Raw genomic sequence first — 26,926 nt, forward strand, 5'->3', positions numbered from 1 at the left:
TCCAAGCCCATGCCGACCATGCTGCCCGACTAAACTACATTCTTCTACACTTCCTGGGTCCGTATCCCTCTATTCCCATCCTATTCATATATTTGTCAAGATGCCCGTTAAATGTCACTATCGTCCCTGCTTCCACCACCTCCTCCGGTAGCGAGTTCCAGGCACCCACTACCCTCTGTGTAAAAAACGTGTCTCGTGCATCTACTCTAAACCTTGCCCCTCTCACCTTAAACCTATGCCCCCTCGTAATTGACCCCTCTACCCTGGGGAAAAGCCTCTGACTATCCACTCTGTCTATGCCCCTCATAATTTTGTAGACCTCTATCAGGTCGCCCCTCAACCTCCGTCGTTCCAGTGAGAACAAAGCGAGTTTATTCAACCCCTCCTCATAGCTAATGCCCTCCATACCAGGCAACATTCTGATAAATCTCTTCTGCACCCTCTCTAAAGCCTCCACATCCTTCTGGTAGTGTGGCGACCAGAATTGAACACTATACTCCAAGTGTGGCCTAACTAAGGTTCTATACCGCTGCAACATGACTTGCCAATTCTTATACTCAATGCCCCGGCCAATGAAGGCAAGCATGCAGTATGCCTTCTTGACTACTGTGGTGTTGGGTGTTCTGACACACAGATGAGCCAACACAGTTGCATATGGTACAACGCTTCTTTATTTAAACTTACTATTTACAGTTTGGTCTTTGCACTCTGCACGTGGGGGGTTCCCTGCTTGTGGTGTTTTAACAGCTCTTTCTTGTTCCCTTCTCCCCAGACCTACTGACCACCAGGTGTCGTGCTCGTGCTTTTTATATGGTTGGTGTTCTTGTCTGTGATTGGTTGTGGTGTTGTGTACTCTGATTTGCCTGTTAGTGTGTCCATCATGATGTGTGTGTTTGAATATCATGACATCCCCCCTTTTTACAAAGATATGTGCCTACGTGGTGATAAATATGATCGTGTCGTGAGTGCATCTAGGAGTGTGTGTGTGTCGTGTGCAGCATGTGCATATGACGGAACTATGTACATGGGGCGATGTCGGGTGCGTCACATGAGCCAAGTTGTACCATAACATAACATAAATGCGAACGAGAGAAGAAGAAAAAAAAAAACTTGAACAGTTGTCCAGTCAGACGACCTCTGGAACGATAAACAACAACAGGTTATCATGTAAAATTGTGCAACTTGTTAAACATATGAACGGTATTATAAGTCCAGTCTAATGGGCTTGCGACGAGTTCGGGTTGACCGCCTCAAGGGTGGATCAAGAACCACCGGCTGCTGTGCAGGCCTGGCCATGGGTGGCGATGGAAAGGGCGTGATGTGCGGCAGCTCCACAAAGTCATCCTCGGAAGCCTGTTGAGGATCTGGCGTGTGCGTGCTGTGTGGCTGTGAGCGTGGAAGTCGGCGAAGGGCGCGCCGATTGCGGCGACGCACGGAACCATCCGGCATGCGAACCAGGAACGAGCGGGGAGCCACTTGTCGGAGGACTTCGGCCGGTGCTGACCAGCCACCATACGGTTGATGGACGCGTACTTTGTCTCCGGAGGACAGGGGGGGCAGGTCCGTCGCTCGTGTGTCGTACCGACTTTTCTGGCGATCACGCTGCAGTTGCATGTTCCGAAGAACCGCCTCATGGTCTGTCGTTGGTGCCAGGATGGACGGTACCGTCGTCCTGAGGGAGCGACCCATTAGTAGCTGCGCTGGCGAGAGACCCGTGGATAACGGGGCCGATCGATAGGCCAGCAAGGCAAGGTTAAAGTCCGATCCGGCAGCAGCCGCCTTGCACAGGAGCCGCTTGGCGATGTGGACACCCTTTTCAGCCTTCCCGTTCGATTGTGGATGCAGAGGGCTGGATGTCACATGAGTGAAACCATATGCTGCGGCAAAGGACGACCATTCACGGCTGGCAAAACAAGGTCCATTGTCTGACATGACAGTCCTTGGAATGCCATAGCGAGCAAATGTTTCCTTGCAGGCCCCAATGACTGCGGACGACGTCAGATCATGGAGAGGCATGACTTCCGGGTAGTTTGAGAAGTAGTCTATAATAACAATGTAATCTCTGCCGAGCGCGTGAAATAGGTCAACACCCACCTTCGCCCAGGGGGACGTCACCATCTCGTGTGGTAGAAGTGTTTCCGGAGGTTGCGCCGGCTGAAACCTCTGACAGGTTGTGCAGTTGAGCACCATGTTGGCTATGTCTTCATTAATACCCGGCCAATATACCGCCTCCTGGGCCCTTCGTCTGCATTTTTCGACGCCCAAGTGGCCTTCGTGTAGTTGATGAAGAATCATCTGGCGCACGCTGTGCGGAATAACGATCCTGTGTGATTTCATAAGGACCCCGTCTATGTTGGTGAGATCATCTCGCACATTATAAAACTGGGGGCACTGCCCTTTTAGCCACCCTTCCGTCATGTGGCGCATCACTCGCTGCAGAAGGGGGTCAGTCGCCGTCTCTGCGCGTATGTGGGCCAGACTAGGATCATCAGCTGGCAGATTTGCTGCTGTCAGAGTTACGTGTGCCTCAATTTGACGCACGAACCCCTCCGCATCTGGTGGTGTGCTCACTGCTCGGGAAAGAGTGTCCGCCACGATGAGTTCCTTCCCCGGAGTGTAGATCAGTTCAAAATCGTACCTCCTGAGTTTAAGTAAGATGCGCTGGAGGCGAGGAGTCATGTCGTTCAGGTCTTTGTTGATGATGTTGACCAGGGGGCGGTGGTCAGTTTCGACCGTAAATCGTGGCAGGCCATACACATAGTCGTGGAACTTGTCCAGTCCAGTTAACAAGCCCAGGCATTCTTTTTCGATTTGCGCGTAGCGCTGTTCGGTAGGGGTCATGGCTCGTGAGGCATACGCAACCGGGGCCCATGATGACGTGCTGTCTTTTTGCAGGAGTACCGCTCCAATACCAGATTGGCTGGCGTCTGTTGAGATCTTTGTAGGGCGAGTCGTGTCAAAGAAGGCCAGCACTGGTGCCGTGACCAGTTTGTGCTTGAGCTCCTCCCATTCCCGCTGATGCGATTGGTGCCAGTTGAATTTTGTCGATTTTTTTACGAGATGGTGCATATTTGTTGTATGAGAAGCCAGGTTGGGAATGAACTTCCCAAGGAAGTTGACCATGCCCAGGAATCTTAAGACAGCCTTCTTGTCAGCCGGTCGTGGCATGGCTGTGATGGCGCTAACCTTGTCTGCATCGGGACGGACCCCTGACCTTGAGATGTGGTCCCCGAGGAATTTCAGCTCCGTCTGGCCGAAAGCACACTTCGCACGGTTGAGACGCAGGCCATTTTGTCGTATGCGGGTAAAGACACGTCGTAGACGATGCATGTGTTCCTGCGGAGTGGTGGACCAAATGATGATATCGTCCACATATACACGTACCCCTTCGATGCCTTCCATCATCTGCTCCATAATGCGGTGGAATACTTCAGATGCCGAAATGATGCCGAATGGCATCCGGTTGTAGCAGAATCTGCCAAAAGGGGTGTTGAATGTGCATAGTCTTCGGCTGGCCGGGTCCAGTTGGATCTGCCAGAATCCTTTGGACGCATCCAATTTAGTGAATATTTTGGCTCGCGCCATCTCGCTGGTGAGGTCTTCTCGTTTCGGGATGGGATAGTGTTCCCGCATGATATTGTTATTCAGATCTTTTGGATCTATACATATACGGAGCTCGCCAGAGGGCTTCTTTACACAGACCATGGAGCTGACCCATGGCGTGGGCTCCGTGACCCTGGATAGGACCCCTTGGTCCTGAAGAATCTGCAGTTGTGCCTTGAGGTGGTCTTTGAGTGGCGCAGGAACCCTGCGAGGTGCGTGAACGACAGGGATGGCGTCCGGTCTGAGTCGAATCTTGTACGTGTATGGCAATGTCCCCATGCCTTCAAAAACCTCCTGGTTGTGAGCAAGGAGGGAATGGAGATTTGCGTGGAACTCAGCATCCGGGAAGTCGGATGTCTCATCTGGAGAGAGAGACATAATGCGCTGTACCAGGTGAAGGACCTTACACGCCTGTGCGCCCAGTAACGAGTCCTTTGATGAGCCGACAACTTCGAAGGGGAGTGTGGCCGTGTACCTCTTGTGAGTCACCTGTAGCTGGCAAGATCCTATGGACGGGATGACGTTCCCGTTATAGTCAACCATCTTGAGCCGGGATGGCGTGATGGGTGGTTTGACCTTCATGGCCTGGACTGCAGAGTAAGCAATCAGGTTGGCGGATGCGCCGGTGTCCAGACGGAAGGCGACGCGAGATCGGTTGACCGTCAGGGTGGCACACCACTCATCGGCTGGATTGATGGCATTGACCTTGTTGACATCAATGACGGAAACTCGGAAGGCATCCTGGTCATCTGCATCACTTAACTGGAAGTCTTGATGCGTGGGCTGGACGGTCCTGGCTCGTCTGCGAGGTTGTCGGGGATGCGCCGGATCCATGGGTTGAGCCGAACGACAGTGGGCTGCGTAGTGGCCCATCGTGCCACATCTGTGGCACTGTCGGTTTTTTGCAGGACATTGCCCTTTTAAATGTAGAGCTCCACAATTGCCGCACGTCATGACGTCACGGCGTTCGTTGCGCCACTGCGCATGCGCAGTGCGATCTTGCGGTGGGCGCGCCTGCGCAGTGCGTCCCTCGTTGTGGCCGTTATTTTTGGCGCGCACCTGCGCGGGAGACCGCGAAAAGCGCGGGAAGCGGCCGCTGTCGTCCGGGCCGTGGGTCGGGAAGTAATCGACGGCCTGGATGCGTTCGACGTCGTGGGCGGCCTGGCTTGCCGATTCGACGGCTGGGGACCCCCTCCGTGCCAACTCGGACGCCTGAAATCGGGCAAAACGGCAGGTAGCATTTTCGTGGAGGACACAGGCTTCCACAGCAGACGCTAAGGTGAGGCTTTTCATTTTAAGAAGCTGCTGGCGTAGGCCACTAGAGGCAACGCCAAAAACAATCTGGTCCCTGATCATGGACTCTGTGGTGGTGCCGTAACCGCAGGACTGCGCTAGAATCCGGAGGTGCGTCAAAAAGGGTTGAAAAAGCTCCTCCTTACCTTGCAGGCGTTGCTGAAAGAGGTATCTTTCAAAACTTTCATTTACTTCAACTTGAAAGTGCTGGTCCAGTTTGAGGATGACCGTGTCATATTTGGCTTGGCTTTCGCCTTCTTCGAACACCAGTGAGTTGAAGACGTCGGTTGCGTGCGGACCTGCGTAGAAGAGGAGCATTGCAATCTTCGAGTCATCCGAGACATTCTGTTTTTCGGTGGCACGGATGTACAGGTCAAATCGCTGCCTGTAGAGCTTCCAGTTGGTACCTAGGTTCCCCGTGACTTGCATCGGCTGCGGTTTGCCGGTGTGGTCCATGTCCAGAATGGCAGGTTAGTAGGCAGGTATCGATCCACTCCTGTACCATGTGGTGTTGGGTGTTCTGACACACAGATGAGCCAACACAGTTGCATATGGTACAACGCTTCTTTATTTAAACTTACTATTTACAGTTTGGTCTTTGCACTCTGCACGTGGGGGGTTCCCTGCTTGTGGTGTTTTAACAGCTCTTTCTTGTTCCCTTCTCCCCAGACCTACTGACCACCAGGTGTCGTGCTCGTGCTTTTTATATGGTTGGTGTTCTTGTCTGTGATTGGTTGTGGTGTTGTGTACTCTGATTTGCCTGTTAGTGTGTCCATCATGATGTGTGTGTTTGAATATCATGACAACTACCTTCTCCACCTGTGTTGCCCCTTTCAGTGACCTGTGGACCTGTACACCTAGATCTCTCTGACTTTCAATACTCTTGAGGGTTCTACCATTCACTGTATATTCCCTACCTGCATTAGACCTTCCAAAATGCATTCCCTCACATTTGTCTGGATTAAACTCCATCTGCCATCTCTCCGCCCAAGTCTCCAAACAATCTAAATCCTGCTGTAGCCTCTGACAGTCCTCATCGCTATCCGCAATTCCACTAACCTTTGTGTCGTCTGCAAACTTACTAATCAGACCAGTTACATTTTCCTCCAAATCATTTATATATACTACAAACAGCAAAGGTCCCAGCACTGATCCCTGTGGAACACCACTGGTCACAGCCCTCCAATTAGGAAAGCATCCTTCCATTGCTACTCTCTGCCTTCTATGACCTAGCCAGTTCTGTATCCACCTTGCCAGCTCACCCCTGATCCCGTGTGACTTCACCTTTTGTACTAGTCTACCATGAGGGACCTTGTCAAAGGCCTTACTGAAGTCCATATAGACAACATCCACTGCCCTACCTGCATCAATCATCTTTGTGACCTTCTCGAAAAACTCTATCAGGTTAGTGAGACACGACCTCCCCTTCACAAAACCATGCTGCCTCTCACTAATACGTCCATTTGCTTCCAAATGGGAGTAGATCCTGTCTCGAAGAATTCTCTCCAGTAATTTCCCTACCACTGAAGTAAGGCTCACCGGCCTGTAGTTCCCGGGATTATCCTTGCTACCCTTCTTAAACAGAGGAACAACATTAGCTATTCTCCAGTCCTCCGAGACATCCCCTGAAGACAGCGAGGATCCAAAGATTTCTGTCAAGGCCTCAGCAATTTCCTCTCCAGCCTCCTTCAGTATTCTGGGGTAGATCCCATCAGGCCCATCCCGTCATGAAAACTGTGGTCTTTTACTACAGGAAAACTGGTACGAAAGGGCCACAGATTCACCATCCTGCAGGGGGCTAGCAGAGAGCCAGCATGGAGCCCGCAGCTCCAGCTGCCAATATGGCTCCCCACACATCTGGGTCAGAGGCCGCGCATGCGCACGGCGGCGGCCTCCAGCGGCCGCGCCGTGCTCCATGGCGGACTCCGCCCGCGGACCGAGACCACCCGCATACATAGCCCCCCAGTTCCGAATGAAGCCCCCCCTCTCCCCCCCCCCCGCCCTCCGATCGGCCCTCCCTCGGCTGTGGCGGCCCCGGACTGAGTCCGCAGCCGCTAAGTGAGGTTCCCCAACGGCCGGACCAGATTAGAAATACGCCATCGGGAATTTGGCCGGTCGGGGGCGGAGAATAGAGGGGCGGGACTCGGGCAATGGCCTGAGGCGTTGGATACTCGGCACGGCGTACTCCATGAGTACACACTTTTCGGGGGGCGGAGAATAGTGCAACTGCCGCCGGTCCCGATTTTGTGCGTGAAAACGGATTCTCCGCCCCGTCGCGGAGAATCCAGCCCACCATTTTTTTGCTTTGTGTTTGTAGCTTAGATTCCATCCCTTGCAAAACAAATTTATTTTTTTCTTTTTAATATTTTTTATTCTCCTCCTTTTTCACATTTTTTCCCAAATTTACACCCACCAACAATAAACAATAATCAGTAACAAATATATCCACCCCCATATCAATAACAACGATCCCATCCTCCCACCAACCCCCAAACATTAGCCCGCATGTTCACACAAACAAATGACAAAAAAGAATTAGGGATCACCCATAGTCGCCATTAACACACACATCCCCCTCCCCCCAACCCTCCCACCCACCTGCCCCAACTAATGTTCGATGATATCCAGTTCTTGAAAGTGCATAATGAATAATGCCCATGAATTGTAGAACCCCTCCATCCTTCCCCTCAGTTCAAACTTAACCTTCTCAAGAATCAAGAATTCCAACAGGTCCCCCCGCCACGCCAGGGCACAGGGTGGGGAGGCTGCTCTCCATCCCAACAGGATTCGCCTTCGGGCGATCAACGAGACGAAGGCTACAACATCTGCCTCCGCACCCGTTTCCAACCCTGGCTGGTCAGACACCCCGAATATGGCCTCCCGGGGACCCGGGTCCAGTTTCACGTGCACCACTTTAGAAATTACCCTAAAAGCCTTCCATTAATCCTCTAGCTTTGGACAGGACCAAAACATATGAACGTGATTAGTGGGGCCCCCCAAGAACATTCACACACATCTTCTACTCCTTCAAAGAATCGGCTCATCCTCGCCCTCGTGAGGTGTGCTCTGTATACCACCTTCAGCTGTATCAGCCCCAACCTCGCGCACGAGGTGGAGGCATTCACTCTCCGGAGCACCTCATACCAGAACCCCTTCTCCATATCGTCTCCCAACTCTTCCTCCCACTTTACTTTGATCCCTTCCAGTGGTGCCTTCTCCTCTCCAAAATAACTCCGTAAACTGCCGACACTACCCTCTTCTCCAGTCCCCCTGTCGTCAGCACCTCCTCCAGTAATGTGGAGGCCGGCTCCACTGGGAAGCTCTGTATCTCCTTTCTGCAAAATCTTGAACCTGCATGTATCTAAACATTTCTCCCTGCTCCAGCCCATACTTCGCTTCCAGCTCCTTCAATCCTGCAAACCGACCCCGAAGAAACAAATCTTTTAGTGTCTTAATCCCCTTCTCCTCCCATTTCCGAAAATTCCCATCCCACTTCCCTGGCTCAAATCTGTGGTTCCCCCGAATCGGCATTTCCCTTGACCCTGCCCCCAACCCGAAGTGTTGGCGAAACTGCCTCCAAATTCTCAATTAAGCTATTATTACCGGACTCCCTGAGTATTTCCCCTGGAGCGGCGCTGTTGCTAGTGCTTTCAATCGCGACACCCTGCACAAACTCTCCTCCATTCTGACCTACTGGGAATCAACCCCTCTGACCCAGCTCCGCACCTTCCCCACATTCGCCGCCCAGTAGTAATACATCAGGTTCGGAAGACCCAAACCCCCTGCCTGCCTTCCCCTCTATAACAGCACCTTTCTAACTCTGGCCACCTTCCCTCCCCATATGAACGAAGTAATCCTTCCCTCAATCTCTCTTAAAAATGCTTTTGGCTGGAAAATCGGTAGGCATTGAAAAATAAACAGAAATCGCGGCAACACGTTCATTTTAACCGCCTGTACCCGACCCGCCAGTGACAGAGGGAGACCATCCCACCTTGCCAGATCAGCTTTCACACTCCCCACCAAACTAGAAATGTTGTACCTGCGGAGCCCCCCCCCCCCCCCCCCCCCCACTGCCCCCCCCACTCCCAGGCAACCTGCACCCTCAAGTACCTAAAGTGAGTCCTGCCCTACGGAATGGCAGCTCCCCCACCCCTGCCCCCACCCCCACCCCCAGCCGAGACACCACAAAATATCACTTGTCTAGATTTAGTTTGTACCCCGAGAAAGACCCAAACACAGCAAGTCATCGGCATATAAGGACAATATATGCTCTATCCCCCCCCCCCCCTCACTATTCCTTTCCATACCCACAAACATCTTAATGCGAAGGCCAACGGCTCAATTGCGAGTGCAAACAGCAGGGGGGACATAGGACATCCCTGCCTCGTCCCACGGTGGAGAGAAAAGCATCTCGAGCTGATGTTGTTTGTGCGGACACTCGCCCTCTGCTCCTTATATAGTAGCTTTACCCAGTTCACAAATCTTGGTTCAATCCCAAACCGCTCCAGAACTGCCATCAAGTACCCCCATTCTACCCGGTCAAACGCCTTCTCGGCGTCCAATGTCACAACCACCTCGGTTTCCTTCCCCTCCGCCGGTGCCATAACGACATTCAATACCCTCCTAATGTTCGAAAAGAGCTGCCTCCCTCTCACAAACCCTGCCTGATCCTCACCTATCACCTTCGGGAGGCACCCCTCCAACCTACCCGCCAGTATCTTCGCCAATACTTTTGAGTCCACATTCAGAAGTGGTATGGGCCTATACGACCCACACTCCGTCGGATCCTTATCTTTTTTTAGCAACAGGGAAATCGATGCCTGCCTCAAAGTTTGTGGTAACACCCCCTTCCCTATCGCCTCTTCAAACATCCCCACCATCAGGGGCGCCAGCTTATCCTTGAATTTTTTATAATATTCCACCGGAAACCCATCCGGCCCTGCCACCTTCCCCGACTGCATCCTCCCAATCGCAACTTTCATCTCCTGCTCCACTTTCGCTCCTTCTAATGTAGCCCTGTCCCCCACCCCTAACCTCGGGTACTCCAACCCATCTAGAAATTCCTGCATCTCACGGTCTCCCCCCGGTGGCTCTGACCTGTACAACCTCTCATAAAATTCCTCAAAAACCTTGTTAATCAGATCCGGAGCCACCACCAACTTCCCTGCCCTATCCCTCAGCTGAACAATTTCCCTTACCTCTGCCTCCCTCCAGAGCTAACCTGCTTACATATGTCTTATCTCCATGTACGTAAACTGCACCCCTTGCTCGTCTCAGTTGGCGCACCGCCTTCCTGGTAGATAGTCGGTCAAAGCTCGCCTGCAGTTCCTTCCTCCTTTCCAACTTCGCTGGGTCCCCATCTTCTGCATACCTCCTATCTACCTCCAACATCTCATCTATTACCCTCTGCCACTCCAACCCCTCCTCTTTGTCCACCCTGGCCTTAAACGAACCCTTGCAAAACAAATTGCAGGGAGTTTTGCAAACAAACTTGCCAAGTCATTATTTCCCTAACTCGCTGAGTAAACAGATTTATTTAGTTATGGATGTCAGGTAATTTCACTACACCAGAGTTCAATCATAATCTTTTGTTCAGTATTTCACTTTTTAGGATTGTTCTTTCCCTTTCACTATTTTTATTAAATTTAGAGTTCCCAATTATTTTTTTTCCCCAATTTTCTTAGGGGCAATTTAGCATGGCCAATCCATCTAACCTGCATAGCTTTGGGTTGTGAGGGTGAAACCCACGCAAACATGGGGAGAATGTGCAAACTCCACACGGACAGTGACCCAGGGCCGGGATTCGAACCCGGGTCCTCAGCGCCACAGTCCCAGTGCTAACCACTACGCCACATGGTGCCCTATCCTTTCACTATTTAACTGGGGCTTCTCTTGTGATAATCATCAGTGTATAATTCGATGCTCCTCAATAATCCAACCCAATTGCTTTCTCGTGTTCTTGCAAACATCACAAAATCACAAGGGCAGTGTTCAGCTTACACCCTTTTTGTTTTGAACATTATCACAACACATCGATCCTCACACACCCAGGTGCAAGCTTTATGCCAAGATTTGCTGTTTTTCAACTTAAAATCGCGTTGTTTTAAATGACAAATTGTTTCTCCGAACTGATTTCCAATGTCATGTTCTGTCGCTAAGTCACACAAAACCTTCAAGTCCCTTTGGTGGCCTTCTCTGGCGTGGTGGTCCGCCTGCTGTCTCAGGAACTCTGGTCATCGTGTCAGGATTAGGAAGTGCAGCATCAGCTCTGGGACCAAGGTGTTTCCCTCTGGTAGCTGGCCCTCTGTCTGCCGTCGCCAACTTAGACTGCTGGATTTCAGGATGTCAGCTTCACCTCAGCTCCGACACCTGGTCCATCTCCCGCTGTGTCTGTCACCATGATGCTGAGTGACGCTTGAAGATTTTCTGTCATAAAAGATGGTGGGCTGGATTCTCTTGTTCCGCGCTCACACTATACAGCACCCGCCCCCCCCCCCCCCCCCCCCCCCCCCCACCCCCCTCCCCACACACACACAATGATTGCGGCCGAAAAGATGGCACTGGTCGTGCTGGACCGCCCATACAGCTTATGGGTCGGCTGGGGCCAGAGGGCACCCAGGCTGGTGCCCCGGGTGGGGGTCACCTATACAACTCAGGGCACTAGGTTTCTAGTGGGCCGTCAGCGGCTGCCCTGTTGGCTGCGGTAATGGTGTGGCATATCCGTCCACCCTGACCCTACAGCCCACCTCCTGGCCACCCCCCACTACTCCCCCCAGCCTTGTCAGAAGCCCCCCCCCCCCCGCTGGCCAGCGGCATGACATCGGTGAAGTATGGCGGTGCTGGACACTGTCTGTGCACTCTCTCTCTCTCTCTCTCTTTCCCTCTCTCTCCCTCAACAGGCACCACGCCAGGTTCACGATTGTTGAGAACCCACGTGGACCGCGCCGTCAGGAACCCGGCCCATCAGACGTGGCGCATCGTGGATGGGCCCACTAATGAGATGCAAATGTGGTTTCAACTACGCGCGCCGTGCGTCGCAATGATGCCATTTTGGAAGCATGGAGCATCATGATTCGGCGTCAAACTGGCGCCTGCCGCGAGAATCCCGCCCGTGGTGTCCATCTTACTCAGGATCTCCCCACTCAGCAATACTCCATCAGCTGGCATGACATTGGACTGTCCAGCTCCCCTCCTGTGGTCCGCATTAAACCATTTTCTCTGCATCATGACCTTGAACGTCCTGATCAGCATTGATGTCCCTCAGCTCTGGCATCTCGCTGGGTATTTGGTGCCCAAGTAGGGCTCAGCTGGGTTCTTGAACCTCACATTGGGTGGAGTGGCTAGGTTGGAGGCGGTGTGTAATAGTAATGTCCACAGACCCAGGGTAACCCTCTGGTCCTGGGTTCGAATCCCACTACGACAGAAGGTAGCACTTGAATTCAATAAAAAAATCTGGAATTAAAAGTCTAATGATGACCAATAAGCCATTGTTGATTGTTGTAAAAACACATCCGGTCCCTTCAGGAAATCTGCTGTCTTTACCTGGACTGCCCTCCATGTGGGAGTCTCTTAAAATGCCCTCTAAAATAGCCCAGCAAGCCGTTCAGTTCAAGTGCAATTAGGGATGAGCAACAAATGCTGAATCCATAATAATGGAAGCGATCCCACATCCCAGACATGAAGAAAAAAGGCTACAGGCATCTTCGTGCCCTAACCTGCAACATCTGACACACTCTCTCACAGACGTTTGCCGTTTACATTTACACAGGCGTGGATTAAGTTGACTTGGTTAACATCTGTTTTTGCTGTGCCAATGGCAGAGGTCGAACCGAGTTTCAAGCTGTGAAATTGTCCACCCTTTGCATCCAATGCATCTGACATTTTCAAAGTATCACCCAACATTACGTCACCTCTTTCCAACAACGTACGCATCAACCTATCCAACCAGCAATACTGGATCCCCCTGATCCATTATCTGTTTATTCAGATCTGTCACAAGATAATTTTATTGATCCAACCCCCATTCTCAAATGGGTCACAAATTAGGTGACTGCTTCCCTTCTTTATGCCTCATCTGACAGAAAACATGCCTTTGGAATAGTATTTGACATCACCACACAATGGTCCTTCAAAAGCTTCATTGCAAGTCCAGAATCCACCTTTTCTGGGAATGGGATAGAGGGATACGGACCACGGAAGTGTAGAAGATTTTAATTTAGACGGGCAGCATGGTCAGCGCAGGCTTGGAGGGCCGTACTTCTCTTGGTTCTTTGTTCTCCCATGTTAGGCAACGTCTCAAAGCTCTCCCTCCCCGTAGCTTCCACAATGAACAGTAGTAAGGCTGTTTCTGTGCTTCCTGATCCACCGTTGCCCTGTCCAAAAACAGGCCGTGACTATCAGCATACATTTCGAGCACCTCCAGCTACACGTCCCGTTTCACACTGACTGTACTGGCATCAGTGTCGGATCAAATACTCAATGCCCCGGGCTCCAGATATGTCAGCTCAAGAAACTGTCATGACGCAATCCTGAGTAGCTCCATATTCATCCTCATTGTCAATGTCACATCTCAGGTTGAAAGAATAACACTCAAAGGAACTGCAAGACCAACTCAATTTAATCTTCCATGCTGGCTAACTCCCCAAGGTGAGTTATCTGACCTTCATTCTAGCTCCTCCAGGTCACGTGATGTTACAGCATCATATCTAAGGATTGGATAGTATCTAGTGTTATGGGCCAGGGTTTAGAGAACCCCAAAGTATATCATGGTGTTCACCTGACCCACGACTTTTACTAGATTGTGGTGTGGGGAGCACACGGCCCACTCTACAGGTGTGGTGCAGCGGAAATTTAAAAGTAGTTTTTAAAGCAAAACAATGTTTATTCTATGAACTCAGTTAACCTTTTTAAAACATACACTGAACATCTTAGCAACCATTAATTCAAATACAACCCCCAAGGAATACAACACTGTAAGTAATCCTTAAACTTTCCTTTTAACATCCATAAGACAAAAATCCTTTTGACAGAAGCACATCAGGTTTAAATTCTCTACTGATAACAGTTATCACTTTGAATTCACCAAATGATCTAGAGATAGTCTTTAGATGGCAGAGAGATCGAAATTACATCTTCTTTGGCTGGCTTCAGCTCCAACACTAAAACAAAACCAAAAAACACAGACACACCCAAGCTTTTCCTCAAAGCAAAACTAAAAAGCAGAGCCAGAGCGCAGCTCCACCCACATTCTGACACCACTGCAGCCACTTGAGCAGACAAACATTTTTTAACGTGGCATTCCCATGACACTAGTACTCAGGTCCATACACAAAATAAGCTATCATCATGGCAGCTACCAGTCAGGTTAAGACAGTAACTGAATATGACGGTTTTATTCGTGCGCATAAATGTTTATAACCTAACCTGAACTGTTCACGTGAATTACAGCGTTCGGGTTTATGTCCAGCTACGAGCATAAATGGAGAGTGCCCTCACTCACACCTCCAGCACTGAGAGAAAGAGAAGTTTTACCATCATTTTTCATCTGGCTCTTTTTCAGGTTATTTTTGAATCAACCCATTCATTCCAATATACCAAACAGCAGTGGAAATGAACAGCCATCTCAGAATAATGCAGCCAGACAACAGGCAAAGTATGAATTACGAGATTTTATTAGAGTCACAATGGTTTGGGGTTAAAGCACTCGATACAGTAGCCTGGAAGTCACTGTGAATGGTATTATTATACAAATGCCCAAGGCACCTTGGGTATTTCAGCAGTCATTTGCCCATTTAATATATGCAGGTAAATATATATGCGGGCGTCATGGTAGCACAGTGGTTAGCACTGTTGCTTCACTGCTCCAGGGTCACCGGTTCAATTCCCGGCTCGGGTCACTGTCTCGGTGGAGTCTGCACATTCTCCCCGTGTCTGCGTGGGTTTCCTCAGGTTGGACTCGCAAAATTGGCCTTAGTGCCTAAAGATGGGATGGTTAGGTGGGGTCACAGGGATGGGGCAGGAGAGTGGGCCTAGGTAGGGTTTGTGCAGACGCGATGGGCCAAATGGCCTCCTTCTGCACTGTAGGGATTCTATGGCATTGTTAAAAATGATCATAAAACAACATAAAAACATAGCTGCCGCATTTCCGGGGAGGAAATCTGCCATCCTTTCCTTGTCTGGCCCATTCATAGCAATGTTGCTGACTTACTGCCCTCTGTAATGGCCTATAATCGTCTCAAGCAGTGAGCGCTGTAGGTGTACCTACACGACACAGACTACAGCAGTTAAAGAAAGTGGCTCTTCACCACTACCTGCTCAAAGGAAATTTGGTGGGCATTAAATGCCAGTCTTGCCTGTAATGCTCACATCCCAAGAATATTGAAAAAAAAATCAAATTAGGACTGATCTGCCTTCGAGGCGAAAGCTCCAACACGGAGAATGGAAATGGAAAATGCACATATCCCTATTAGGTGTGTTTACAGACAGCCAATGAACAGTTTGTACCCTGACTGCCCTGCAAAATTAGACAATCAGACAGCCCGAATCTCACAAAAATATAGCGTTGATCCAATTCCGTTTAAAGCTGTTTCTGTTGTTCACACATCAGTCCGTGAACAATAGACTTGGGAGGCACAGTAGCACAGTGGTTAGCACTGTTGCTTCACAGCTCCAGGGACCCAGGTTCGGTTCCCGGCTTTGGTCACTGTCTGTGCCGAGTCTGCACGTTCTCCCCATGCCTGCGGGGGGGGGGGGGCTTCCTCCGGGTGCTCCGGTTTCCTCCCACAAGCCCCAAAGTGAATCAGACATTCTGAATTTTCCCTCAGTGTATCCAAACAGGTGCCAGAGTGTGGCGACTAGGGGATTTTCACTGTCACTTTATTGCAGTATTAATGTAAGCCTACTTGTGACACTAATAAAGATTATTATTATTAAACTTGCTCCAGATTGTCATTGGCCACACATTTTGTCGGGCACCAGGTCATGTTACCCCAATTAGAGAAACATTACCTCGTGTATTTAACTGATTCTACATGTGTCAGATGTTTCAGTGAATTTGACCTTGTTCATTTTGTGGCATTGTATTTTCAGGTATATTCAAGATCAGCAGATGCTGACAGCACTAGCAATGCAGCCAATCAGCTGTAGTGCGGTCATTGTCCCTTCTCCAAGTTCCGTGACTATCCAACATCAAAGCTTCTCATCGCACCAACAAGCCTCTATACAACAACAGCACACCCATCATTCCATGCAGCTCCAGCAGCAACATCAATATCTTCAGGTACAAAGTTCCTTGAGAGTATATAAGTTACACAGAGAAATGGTATCTTAAAGAGGCAGGCAGAAAACTCTAGTATTAATTTTCAAATATTCTTTTCTTCTCAATGTCACAAGAAATATCAGCCCATGAGAACTGCCCTGCCTTCAAATATTAAATAAAGAGAAACAAAATATTCATCTTACACTGATTTTAAGTAGTCCAAAACAAAAAGAGAACCATTGCTGCCTCTACCGTACTAACTATCACCCCACGTACAACCTCTCCAATGTCTTTGGACATAGAACATAAGAACATAAGAACTAGGAGCAGGAGTAGGCCATCTGGCCCCTCGAGCCTGCTCCGTCATTCAATGAGATCATGATTGATCTTTTGTGCACGCAGCTCCACTTCCCGGCCCGAACACCGTAACCCTTAATCCCTTTATTTTTTCAAAAACTATCTATCTTTATCTTAAAAACATTTAATGAAGGAGCCTCAACTGCTTCACTAAGCAAGGAATTCCATAGATTCACAACCCTTTGGGTGAAGAAGTTCCTCCTAAGCTCAGTCTTAAATCTACTTCCCCTTATTTTGAGGCAATGCCCCCTAGTTCTGCTTTCACCCGCCAGTGGAAACAACCTGCTGCATCTATCCTATCTATTCCCTTCATAATTTTATATGTTTCTATAAGATCCCCCCGCATCCTTCTAAATTCCAATGGGTACAGTCCCAGTCTACTCAACCTCTCCTCGTAATCCAACCCCCTCAACTCTTGGATTAACCTAGTGAATCTCCTCTGCACACCCTCCAGCGCCAGTACGTCCTTTCTCAGGTAAGGAGACCAAAACTGAACACAATACTCCAGGTGTGGCCTCACTAACACCTTATACAATTGCAGCATAACCTCCCTAGTCTTAAACTCCATCCCTCTAGCAATGAAGGACAAAACTCCATTTGCCTTCTTAATCACCTGTTGCACCTGTAAACCAACTTTTTGCGACTCATGCACTAGCACACCCAGGTCTCTCTGCACAGCAGCATGTTTTAATATTTTATCATTTAAATAATAATCCCTTTTGCTGTTATTCCTACCAAAATGGATAACCTCACATTTGTCAACATTGTATTCCATCTGCCAGACCCTTCACTTCGCCTATCCAAATCCCTTTGCAGACTTCCAGTATCCTCTGCACTTTTTGCTTTACCACTCATCTAAGTGTCGTCTGCAAACTTGGACACATTGCCCTTGGTCCCCAACTCAAAATCATCTATGTAATTTAAAAAAAAATTTTTTTGAGTAAGTGAGTTTGTATTTTATTGATTCAAGTACTTTCGTTCCTGCCCATTCGGAAGGTTTTGCCCATCTTAAGGATTCAGTGTCGGATCTTGAGTAGCACTTGCGCCAGCACCTCACCGAGACCATCCCATCCCTGTCACCGAACAGTGGGTAATGTTTGCACAGATGGATGGACCTCCAATTCCATCCACCCCTTCCCCCAATCTCTTTGCAGTTCCCCCCTCCCCCCTGCCTCACCAACATGTCCGAAACAGTCCCAGGAAACACGGCGTGACCTCAGTCGGTGAGAGCGATCAAAGCTTCGACGACGTTGCCCAAATGTTCCCGCAGACCTCGCTCGGCTGCATTTCGAGAGATCTCCATCTCGTTCATAATCAATTCGACATCTTCCTTCCTGATGGTCACTTTTGCCAGCTCTTTCTCCCTTTCCTGTTTAGCTTTCTGTCCGCACGACCTTCTGTCTCCAATGACAGACTTCGCCGTCTCCAGGTCCAAGCTGAGAATCTCTTTCTCCTCCGCATAGTCGGTCACCCTCTCCAGATCCGCCGCTCCGCTGTCATGTTTCCGCGGTTTCTCCGCCGGCTGCTCGGTCTCCTCATTCTCCAGGTCCAGGTCCCCGTCAGCCTGCGCCATCTGCCCCGCTGCTGCTACGTGCCCCGCCGCCGGACACACATCAGCACCCCCCGCCGCCGGACACACATCAGCACCCCCCGCCGCCGGACACACATCAGCACCCCCGCCGCCGGACACACGTCAGCACCCCCCGCCGCCGGACACACGTCCATCTATGTAAATTGTGAACAATTGTGGGCCCAACACTGATCCCTGAGGGACACCACTAGCTACTGATTGCCAACCAGAGAAACACCCATTAATCCCCACAAATGGTGTCACCTCACAAATCTGTGCCCATTTTTCTTGCAGCTTCATGTTTGAATCTCTCCACTCAGTTTTCCACCTCCGCTATAGTACCAAAACTGGTCTTACCAAAGTCACAGAAGACATTACATATTACATGTGACTGTGACAAAGCTAAACTATTCCTCCTTGTCCTTCTTGACTTCTCTGCAGCCTTTGACATGTTTGACCATGAAACTCTTCTCCAGTACCTCTTCCCCATCACCCAGCTGGGTAGATACTCATCTGCCTCCATTCTTGTCTACCCAGATACTGACAATCATCTGCAATGATTACCGCACCCCCCCCCCCCCCCCACTCTTGCATCATTACCTCCAGTGGTGTCTGCCAAGAATCTACCATTGGGTCCCTCCTATTTCGCATTCCTTCAATTAGATATCGGGAAGATTGAAGCCATTGTTTTCAGTCCCCGTTGCAAACACTGTTCCCTACCTGCCAACTCACAACCCTAATGACATATTTGACCTTGAGATGAGCTTCCAACCTCATATTCAAACCATTATTATGTACTGTTGCTTCACAGCGCCAGGGATGCAGGTTTGATTCCCGGCTTGGGTCACTGTCTATGCAAAGTCTGCATGTTCTCCCTGTGTCTGCGTGGGTTTCCTCCGGGCGCTCCAGTTTCCTCCCACATGTCCTGAAAGACGTGCTTATTAGGTAATTTGGACATTCTGAGTTCTCCCTCTGTGTACCCGAACAGGCGCCAGAATGTGGCCACCCGGGGCTTTTCACAGTAACTTCATTGCATCCATCAAATCTCTCCCTTAACCTCCTCCGCTCTAAGGAGAACAACCCAGCTTCTCCAGTCTCTCCACATACTGAAGTCTTGTATCCCTGGTATCATTCTGGTAAATACCTTCTGCATCCTCTCTTAGCTCTTTCAGGAATGGCCACGCACGCCACACGGCAATAATTCTTCTCTGAACCCCAACCGCACAACTTCTTGGCGACTTTGGGATCCATCTCCCAATGACTTACTTACCAAATGCAGACATACGACGGGCAGTCTCAAGAACTAGTCCGTTCCAAATGTTTCGTTCCCCCTGCCATACCACTGGGGCTGAGACACACAATAGAGGCTAGACCTTCATTGTGGGGAGGGAGGGAGGGGAGCGGGGAAGGGGAGGGTCAAGGCGAACCAGCCAGTGTGGGACATGCCAGCGTCTGGATGGGCGGGTGCCGAGCCTTTGGCAGAGGTCTTGGAGAAAGATGGAAGATATAGTGAAAGGGATGGATAGCCTAAGGGAGAGGGAGTTTAAGAACATAATAACTAGGAGAAGGAGTAGGCCATCTGGCCCCTCGAGCCTGCTCCGCCAGTCAATGAGATCATGGCTGATCTTTTTTGGACTCAGCTCCACTTTCCGGCCCAAACACCATAACCCTTAATCCCTTTATTCTTCAAAAAACTATCTATCTTTATCTTAAAAACATTTAATGAAGGAGCCTCAACTGCTTCACTGGACAAGGAATTCCATAGATTCACAACCCTTTGTGTGAAGAAATTTCTCTTACAGGCAGACACCTTTTTGTGTAGAGTGGAAACTAATAAATTTGTGACAAAATGCTTTTATTTCTTTAGCAAGTGCCACCGAGTGGAATGATGCAAGGTGACCAGTCGCAGCCTCTTTTCCTGACATCACCTCCGCACGTTAATATGGGGTACCTCTCCCAACGTCAATCCCGTGGGACGCAAAACGGTACCAGCGGCCTCTCAGACTTGTCCAACATTCAGCTGCCACGGTAACCAAGGACCCCGCCAGAGGCAGGCGACACCCGGCCACAAATTGGACAAACCGCGATGGTAAATTTGTGGGCGAGGGGAGAACATTCAACCGGCAGCTCACCCATACCTGGGATGGGGTACGGGACTACACCTCTCCTGTGGAAGCAGGTGTGGCGCTTTTCAGGCTGAGGAAAGCCTGCAAAGCCAGACAGAGGCGGCCACACCTTTCATGAGGGAGGCTGCCACCTTCACAGGACAAAGTTTTTTAAAAAAACATCCAGACTCTTTTCCTGCCCGCCTGCTCTCTCAGACCTGTTCTTAAAAAAAACAAGCCTGAAGGATGATAGCAGATCATCAACTATGCCACTGGAATAGTTTTATAATAACTTTTCTCCTGAGGAATTGTTCTAGCCAAGCAAAAGAATTGTTCCGCCAACACAGTGCGTTCTGTGTGACAATCACCTAATTGGTCACAATTTCTGACTGCAGTATTTGGTATAATTCATTAATCAATGGGAGATACGCTTCTTTTAAGAACTCACGCAAAATGATGATTGTGACTAAACTGTTGCAACATAAAGCAATCACAAAGACGGTATTACTGGTAAAATGATGGCAAAGTGACCTTGTTAAAAGCTGCGTTAACTGTGCAGTCAGCTTTGTCGGGTGTTGCGTTACACAGCCTGCGCTTTTTTCATTTATTCCGTCATGGGATGTGGGCATCGCTGGTGGAGGCCCACGTTTATTGCCCACCTCTATGCTAATGGTTGCAAGTCAGGTGTGATGCTGTGAAATTGTCTCTGGCTGCGCTGCTCCAGTCACTTGCCGATAGCCGGAATTGGTGAGTCCAACGCGCCGTGAACGTCACTCTGACAATATCCTTTCTTTCAGCAGCATATCTATTTCCAAAATAGCGTTACTATATATTTTATAAAAGAAGACAATTATTCAAATCTGACCACCGCCAAGTGAAAAATCTTAATGTCTTGGTTCAGAACCAAATGCTTCACTGTGGAACCCACTGAAAACTTAACACAATGGTCCAGGTTTTGCAGTTTTCAGGCTCTTTAGCAGTAACTATACACGCGGCGCTCTTTTAAAACCCAGTTTCACTGCATTCAACAAGGTGCAACTTTTTCAAGGGTTTTTACATTGACGATAACAGCACTGAGAGGGTAAATTATCATTTGTTCATAAGATTTCCGATTGATTTTAGCCTGGGGTGCCTCAGAAGTGCAGCTTGGGAGGAGTGTAGAATCACTCACAATTTCTGTATTAATCTGTGCAAGTACAGAATCCAGGGGTTGTGACAAGTGGAACAGACTGCACACGCTGCAAATCTGATTTTTTTTTAGTTCAAAAATGCTGGAAATACTCAACATGTCAGGCAGCGTCTGAGGAGAGAATGTGGGTTCACACACAGAATTTACAGTGCAAGAGGCCATTCAGCCCATCGAGTCTGCACGGCCCTTGGAAAGAGCACCCTACCTAAGCCCAAACCTCCACCCTATCCCCACACTTCCACGCTATTCCCGTAACCCCACATTACCTTTTTTATTGGACAATAAGGGCAATTTACATGGCCAATCCACCTACCCCTGCACATCTTTGGACTGTGGGAGGAAACTGGAGCACCCGGAGGAAACCCACGCAGACACGAGGAGAACGTGCAGACTTCGCACAGACAGTCACCCAAGCCGGGAATCAAACCTGGGACCCTGACGCTGTGAAGCCATTGTGCTAACCACTGTGCTACCGTGCTGCCCAAATCACCGGGATTTAATGCCAACCACGGGGATATCGCCTATTGTTTGGGGAACCAGCGGTCACCCCGCGTCACTGCTGCGGGGGAGGCCCAAGAGTGTTAGGTGCCCACCAGGCACTGAACTGGCCAGTGTCGGGCCTTCCCCATGATTTACAACCTCCGAGTTGGATATCCCACCCTTGAGAGCTTCCAGCCGACCAGAGGTAAAACACCAAGGACTCGCTGGATCCCTGGTCACAGTAGAATGGAGCAGGATTGAGAGTTGAAAGGAGAGAGCTGTTTGACTCTCATTAAATCCTCCAACAAGCATTAGATTCCAGTGGGCAGGGGTAACTGGTGTCAAGTAGCGCATTAATGAGCCTAATTGATATCTCACTGGGGGCTTGCATCATCCCATTCCCGCCTCAGACTTAAGCACACATCACTGGCAGACAGACAGGCTGCGTCCCATGCAATTCAGTGGGCCTTGCCGTCATGTTTCCCATGGCAACCAGCTGGACTAAATTCTGCCAAATGTTTCAGGATGATGAATGTTTGATGTCTGACAAAGGTTCATCATCGACCTGAAACATTGGGCTGGATATTCATCTTAGAGACAGGTAGTTAGAGTTGTCAAATATCCCAGCTCGGCACACCCGTCTCATGAAAATTGCCCCAAATAGTGCGATTTATGTTCCCAGGGGTGGGATAGAGTTGGGCCTTCTGGGTGCAATTCAGAGGTGGTCACAGGTGTTGCCGAGTGCTGGTTAAAAGCCCTACTTAGGTTCTCTGGAACTTTACCCTGTTGTTTTTGGCAAATATTAGGCCCCCACCCTCCCACTCCCCATGCCAACTCATGGTAACCCATGCCCCCAACTCACTCCCAATGACACCTAATTCCCTCTCCATGGCAACTCACAGTACCTCCATGCCCATTCACCTGGACCAATGAACCCTGGAATAACAATAGCATGTGTGGAAGAGCTTAAAAAACAGCCATTCATAACATTTTTTTGAAACACTACAACTATAAACCCTATAAAACAACACAGTTAAAGTATCAACAGCAGAAACTATAAGCACCTGACACCTCTTTTTCCTGTGCAAATAAACATCAAACCATTGACAAAATGGACTTATGGAAACAGTGCTGTGAATCTAGCAATGTCTTCCCTTCTGCGCACCTTTTTCAATAAACTAATGGAAGTTTGGGCTCGCAGCCAAGCCTCGTTAAGCCTAGTTAACTACAGGATCTTCCGGTCTCGCCAAAGTCAGTGGGGTTCTGAATGGCTCTCCCTATTTTCCAGCCCTGCCCCCGCCACGACAAGGGCTCGAAAAATCCGCCCTATGGTTCTCTCCACAGATGCTGCTTGACCTGCTAAGTATATCCAACATTTTTATTCCTAACGTTGCTGCTAGTTTTGGTGGAGTAATGACGATGAATCATGTGAGTTTCGCCATCGTTACCATAGCAAAATCTGGGCCATTGAAACACTCTGCCGGTGTACTGTACACTTTGTGTAAACCGCAACACGAGTTGGTGCATTATTTTATGACATTCAGGTCTAATGATAATTGACCCAGAATCAAATGCTCCCTGATTCTTGCAGCAGTTAATACATTCTCAGGAACGGAAAATCCAAATAATATCTAAAAAAAAATGCCTCTACTGCTTTTCAAACATGCAACTGGTTATGTACAAGTTTTGTTCCGTAAATTCAGAACTGAAGAGGGAAAATGAAGTTTAAATCTGTGGCTTGTTAGTTAGATTCTACTCTGCAAGGATGAGTCCAAATGCATATGTGAATGTATTTCCTTATTTTCTTCATCACGCAAGTTATTTGTTAAGAGTTGCTTGAGTAAAAGTCATGTTCCCTTACATTTGTAATGTTCCATGTGGACACCCGTGAGGAAGATTGTCTGATCATTTTCTCCAAGGGAGTAATTGCACTACATTTCTCTTACCTTGCTCAAATCAGACTGTCCGACTCTTCCACTACTGCACTCAAACCAGCTCCGTTAGCTATCCGGTAGCTTCCTGTGTTGTACTTCCAACGATCCTAAACTTGTCCCTGATTGTGTCCACAAGCCAACAAGTGATGATTCTACTCCTGTAGAAATGACATCCCCTTGTCTGTCAATCTGTTACCCCTTCCTTGGTAACACAAACTAGCTCAAGTACATCGTTCCACTTTGATGTATTGTTATTTCTGTGCAAACTAACACAGATAACATTGAGATTTTAAAGGTAACATCAAAGAACAATACAGCGCAGGAACAGGCCCTTCGGCCCTCCAAGCCTGCGCCAACCATGGTACCTGCCTACACTAAAACCATATGCACTTACGGAGCCCGTATCCTTCCATTCCCACCCTATTCACATATTTGTCCAGATGCCCCTTAAATGCCGCTATCGTACCTGCTCCCACCACCTCCCCAGGCAGCGCGTTCCATATATTTACCACCCTCTGTAGAAAAAACTTGCCTTGCACATCTGTTCTAAACTTTTCCCCACGCACTTTAAACCTATGTCCCTTAATACCTGACTCTTCCACCCTAGGAAAGAGCATCTGACTATCCACTCTGTCCATGCCACTCATAATCTTGTAGACCTCTGTCAGGTTACCACTCAACCTCCATCATTCCAGTGAGAACAGACCGAGTTTATCTAACCTCTCCTCATAGCTAAGGCCCTCCATACCAGGCAACATCCGCTTCTGTACCCTCTCCAAAGCATCCACATCCTTCTGGTAGTGTGATCATAAGAACTCTGGAATTAACAATTCAATCATTCCTCAAAAATAGTAAATCAATCGATATAAACAGGTGTACCAGAAGGCTTTTACTTTTAAAACTTGGCACTCAGCAGAGTGAAGGGGTGAAGAGTGGATAATACACGGAATTTGAATAGGAACAAGTACTTGCCATGGTCAATGTGATGGGTGCCCTTACATCTTGACAATCATTAAGTTAATTACCATTACCAGCTTGCCTGACGCAGTTACATGATCTTGTGTCTATTTTCTTCTGAGATGCATTTTGGGCTTGAATCCCTTTGGATGGTCAGATATTGTGATGGCCAATCAGATGGTGTGTTTACCTGGAGACGAAGATGAGAATATGCACTTTGGAGTCATTGTTTGTCTGGTCAGACACTGGACAAGCAGTGGGGTGTGTTAATTGATGTAAATATTGTATTATATTAAATTCTGTACACAAATATCCTTATAATAGCAAATTAGATTTATTTTATATGATGTAACAGGTCATTTTGAATTTATGAATGTTCTTATTCAATGAAAATTTGTTACAGAAAAGTGTCTTATAAAAGGGGGTGAGCAATTTATGTCTTTACGTGAATAAATAATCTTTGCACAACTCCACTGGACTTTCTCTCCAGGTTTTGACTGACATTTTCTGCACAGATTGGTTTTGGAATATAGCTAACTTCAAATGTAAACACAAGTCCAGGACAGTTTAATCGAATGATGTTATTGGGGCAAACAAGGGAGACAGCAGTGTAAAAGCTGCATGAAGAAAAGATTCCTTTTTGCAATTTTGGGGGCAAGCATCCTGCTAATTCCTGCCAGTCGCAAAGAAAATGGTATCGAGAGAAGCCCATGAGAAGTTACTTGTCAGGTGGCACAGAATGTTGGATAGTCTGTAATATGTTCTATAGGGGTGGAGGGGGGTGGGCGGGGGGGGGGGGGGGGGGGGGGGGTGCTGGGTGCTGACTGTGAATTGTCAACATTCGCCATCATTACCCTGCTGAAAACTGACTGTAACTTAAGGATGTCAGGCACGGGCTGGTTAATAAGGAAATTTTAAAGTTGCGATACATCCCAGGCTGCGGACTCATTGAAATCTGTAGACTTGCTGAGATTTCTTTTTAAATCATTTTAGGGTAATACGTGTGTCACTGGCTCTGCCAGCATTTGTTCCCCATCCCTAATTGCCCTGAAAATATGCTGCAATCCAGGTTGTGAAGGTACACCCATTGTGCTGTTAGTGAGTTCCGGGATATTCATTCAACGGCAGTGAAGGAACGACGATATATTTCCAAGTCGCGATGGTGAGTGGCTTGGAGGGTAACCTCCGGGTGGCAGTGTTCCCATGTATCTGCTGCCCTTGTCCTTCTAGATGGCAGTGGTCATGGGTATGGAAGGTCCTGCCTGAGGAGCTTTGCCGAGTTACTGCAGTGCATCTTGTAGATGATACACATGGCTGCTACTGTTCGTCGGTGGTGGATGGAGTGAATGTTTGCGGAAGAGGTGCTAATCAACTAAGCTGCTTTGTCCTGGATGATGTTGAGCTTCGTGAGTGTGGTAGGAGCTGCACTCATCAAGGCAAGTGGAGGATATTCCATTACACTCCTGCTCTCTGTGGTGAATGTATTACATTAATAATCCACCATGTGTATCTGTGCTATGCTGTTGCCCTTGTGGGCTCCACCTATGGGCCATTGTAAAGTATTATCCAGAAGGTAAAATGTTGGGGCCTGTATGGGCTCCGCCCATGGCTCCTCCCCTTGAAGGGAGGTATAAAGAGCAGTCGACCTGCAGGTGGCTCTCAGTATTGGATCAGTCGCAGGCAGGCACTGTTCTAGTTGATTAAAGCCACAGTTTATTTCTACTCTTGTCTCGAGTGAATTGATGGTCGCATCAATTTAATCAACTACAATGCCACTATGGAATCGGCCCTCAAACCTGACCAACTGGAACTCAATCCGCAAGCCATGGAGGTGGAAGAAATGTTTTCGCACTGGCTCCGCTGTTTCAAGGCTTATCTCGCCGCCTCCTCCACGCCTCCCGTCACCGACGAACAGAAGCTGAGCCTCCTCCACGCACGGGTGAGCCATCGAATCTCTGTTCAACTCGATGAGGCCTCCTCCTACGCAGACGCCCTCGTGATGCTAGAACGCCTCTATGTCAGGCCCCTGAACGAGGTCTACGTACAACATATCCTCACCACTTGCCGCCAGCGTCATGGGGAATCGCTAGAAGACTACCTACATGACCTCAAAGTCCTTGCACGCAGCTGCAACTACCAGGCCATTACGGCCACTCAACATATGGACCTCGCCGTCCGAGA

At 48.9% G+C, this 26,926-nt stretch overlaps 2 protein-coding genes across 2 annotated transcripts in view; one reads left to right on the forward strand and one right to left on the reverse strand.

Annotated features, from left to right (window-relative positions):
* npas2 (neuronal PAS domain protein 2) overlaps window positions 1–25,185 on the forward strand; it is a 183,856-nt gene extending 158,671 nt beyond the window's left edge. The window contains exons 23-25 of the mRNA XM_072501536.1: window positions 14,456–14,548; window positions 15,985–16,174; window positions 19,948–25,185. Of these exons, the coding sequence (XP_072357637.1) occupies window positions 14,456–14,548; window positions 15,985–16,174; window positions 19,948–20,112 (448 nt within the window). The 3' untranslated portion in view covers window positions 20,113–25,185. The remainder of the gene's footprint in view (window positions 1–14,455; window positions 14,549–15,984; window positions 16,175–19,947) is intronic.
* On the reverse strand, window positions 17,688–18,127 carry LOC140422809 (huntingtin-interacting protein K-like). Its single transcript, XM_072507715.1, has one exon. It carries the CDS (start codon window positions 18,081–18,083, stop codon window positions 17,727–17,729), a length of 357 nt encoding a protein of 118 aa, XP_072363816.1. The 5' UTR covers window positions 18,084–18,127; the 3' UTR covers window positions 17,688–17,726.
* Window positions 25,186–26,926: the final 1,741 nt, after the last annotated feature.

This window comes from Scyliorhinus torazame, chromosome 5 (assembly GCF_047496885.1).
Source record: "Scyliorhinus torazame isolate Kashiwa2021f chromosome 5, sScyTor2.1, whole genome shotgun sequence".
Lineage (NCBI taxonomy): Eukaryota > Metazoa > Chordata > Chondrichthyes > Carcharhiniformes > Scyliorhinidae > Scyliorhinus > Scyliorhinus torazame.